General features: G+C 41.1%; 1 protein-coding gene across 8 annotated transcripts in view; it reads left to right on the top strand.

The window, feature by feature from the left end:
- Nucleotides 1–2,915, top strand: part of PECAM1 (platelet/endothelial cell adhesion molecule 1) — a 50,547-nt gene that overhangs the window by 25,175 nt on the left and 22,457 nt on the right. For all 8 annotated transcript variants that reach the window (XM_014532353.1, XM_014532349.1, XM_005858664.2 and 5 more), the window contains one exon: nt 393–466. In XM_014532353.1, coding sequence (XP_014387839.1) covers nt 393–466 — 74 coding nt within the window. The remainder of the gene's footprint in view (nt 1–392; nt 467–2,915) is intronic.

Below are 2,915 nucleotides of genomic sequence, written 5' to 3'. Positions count from 1 at the left end.
TTGTACTATTTTTATTGTTCTTGAAATTCAAAATCCAAAAGCATGGGTACAAAAGAAAAAATTTTTAAAAAGAGAACAAAAACAAGCAAACAATGGCTTTGTAGCACAGAATGAGGAATTCAGGGGCTTGGGGCTCACTTAGGAAAGGACTCCTGTTGTTACTGTGCCCATTGGCCCTGACACTCCTCTTAACAGCAAAAAGTGCTTGTTAAATAATCTCACTGAAAGGAAAAGTCAGTTTTCCAAATGAGAGCGTAAAGTTGGCCTCATTTCGGAAATCTCTTCCTGGTTTTCTCATGATCTTTCCTTGATTATTTTGTTGGTTTGACATTAGAGCTAAAAAAACAACAACAAACTTGTATATTTTTTTCCTTTTCAAATTTACTTTTAAGGCCGGCAGCACCACTTCTGACCTCCAACAATGAGAAGATGCCAGGATCCAGTACCGAAGCCAACAGACCTTACGGTACAGTCACGGTTTCCTGCCGTTACTAAGAGGTTTCCCAACTTGCTACCCCTCTTAGAAGCGGGTGGTGGGGACAAGTTCCTAGGGAAGCCCCACCCTCAGGCAGGACAGTTTCACCTAATCAGCCACTGGATGGTGAATTGATAAGCAAAACAGAACAGAAAGGCAGGACATTTTACTCTAATTTCACCACCTTCTAAACATCCGAGGAATGAAAGGTGGACAATAATGATAATGCTGTGAATCCCCATCCTGGCTCATCTTCAAAGACTTTGAACACTGTCCGAGCGTAATCACCCTCCCCTTGTAAGAGAGGCCAGAGAACAAATTGAGGCATTGATAAAACATCTTCTCAGATGGAATTATTACAAGCACAAGGCATTTTCATTTCACACTTGACACAACAGGAAACCAATTGAAATATTTCTCTGTTAGTAGAGGCATTTTTAAAAAGAATGCAACAACATAGGGCTACCTGGTTATGAGCCTTATTGCAAGCTTGCATCTGCGCAGTAGGCTGGGTAGCCAATCCCAGGAGTCCTTAATCCCTTTAAGTCTAAGAGAAAATTGCTCAAAGAGGGGACTGTAATTACATCACACAGGAAGTTTTGTCCTGGGCCAGATTTGGAGCAGTTTTCTTTCTTTTTCAGCAGGTTTGGGAGTAGGATGCCTATGTTCTTTTCTAAGTCAGTAACAGTATCTTACAAAATAAGAAAAAGTTCAGAAGAAAAGTACAACAGAAAAAGAAAGGAAGAAAGAAAAAAAATTTTTTTAAATGTAAAGAGAATAAAAATAAATATGTAAATAAGAAAATCTCAGGATATGCCTTTTACAATGCATACTTGAGAGCTATGTTTTAAGAATCCAGCAATTCTTTTAGTAATAAATCATATACCTTTAAAAAGTGAAATAAAACATTTGTAGTAACAAAAGTAATGCTCCAGTAAAGAGAAAAGAGCAAATAAATCACTTAAGAAACTACATTCAGAAAACTTTAGTGACTATTTGGCAAAAAGGAATCCAGTGCTATAGAGAAAATACCTTTTTGTGGTAGAAGGTGGTTTCTGCTGGCTATTGTATTATCTATACAGAAACACTGAGATACTTTAAATGAAATGTTGATATAGACATATTAAAATAGAATTTCCCCCAAATATCCAAAATGCAAGAAACAGTCCAATTCTTGGGTTGTCTCTCCATGGATTATTTCAGTTTATAAATATATGTTGGTAATCACAATAGCAATTAGTTCAAATACATAATGGAAAGCCTTGTGTTCATCAGGGATGGTATCTATATATATAAAAGCCTAATATGCTAAGTGTCCATCTGGGTAATGACATCATGTAGCAATGCCCAGCTTCCTTTCCCTAGAGACTAGCCTCCTTGCAGTTTCTTCAGTCCAGGAACATGACTTGCTTTATAGCCAGGTGGAAACATGTTACACTTTAACCAAATGTCTGTGAAGTGTTTTCCCATGCCTCATCTCATTTGATCCTCACAGAAGTCCTGGAGTAGGTAGATAGGAGACTTGGTGGAATCCTATTTTCTTTTCATTAGCCAGAAAATGGAGATTTAGAAAGCTTAGAAACTTGACCTGACTGAAAAGAAGTAAGAAATGGTGGACCTTGAAAATGACTTCAGGTTTTCTCACTGCACAGAATATAGTCAAACACTGCTGCAGTTAAATATTTTACCCTTTGTTCTCCCTGCGTGATCTACAATAATAATCTGCTTCATGTTGATATTTACTGCTGTGTTGCTGACAATTACCTGAAAGAGAAGTTGGGGTGCTTCACTGGGCTGGAAAAAGTTTAGCTAATCAGAAAGCAGGTCTAAGTAAGCACGTTTATCTTAATAATAAAAGGGTAATATGCAAATTGACCCCAACAGTGAACAATCAGAATGACCACTCAATCAGTCACTATGAGGTGCACTGACCACCTCTTGGTCCCTTTCCCCATCCGGCAGGCTCTGATTGCCCGATGGTGAACAGGGAACCAGGAGTGGATGGTGGGGGATGTGGGTGGCACCAGGCCAAGGCCCCCACCCCACCAGTCACCCCACACATAGAGGGCAACCCGTGGCAGGGGCGGGGCCAATGAGTGGGTGGAAATGGCTGACCTCTTGGTCCCTTCCTCTGGCCATCAGGCCCTGATCGCCCAATGGCAAACGGGGAACCGCGGGAGGGGAGTGGCAGCGGGGGACGGGGCCTACTGTGGGCAGCTGGGGAAGATGGCCCTGATTGCAGGCCAGGCCTAGGGACCGTATCTGCGCACAAATTCCGTGCCCCGGGCCTCTAGTTCTATATATATAAAAGGCTAAGTTGACTCACATATGCGTGATCCATATAAAGCTCTTGCTGGTGCCAATCGCACACGTGTGTTTCCATCTGTCATTGTCAATCATGAATTTGGTTGACACTTCTATTATAGAGAAAGGGCGAATA

The sequence above is a fragment of the Myotis brandtii genome, unplaced genomic scaffold (genome assembly GCF_000412655.1).
Source record: "Myotis brandtii unplaced genomic scaffold, ASM41265v1 scaffold120, whole genome shotgun sequence".
Lineage (NCBI taxonomy): Eukaryota > Metazoa > Chordata > Mammalia > Chiroptera > Vespertilionidae > Myotis > Myotis brandtii.
This window is presented reverse-complemented; position numbering and strand designations above follow the sequence as displayed.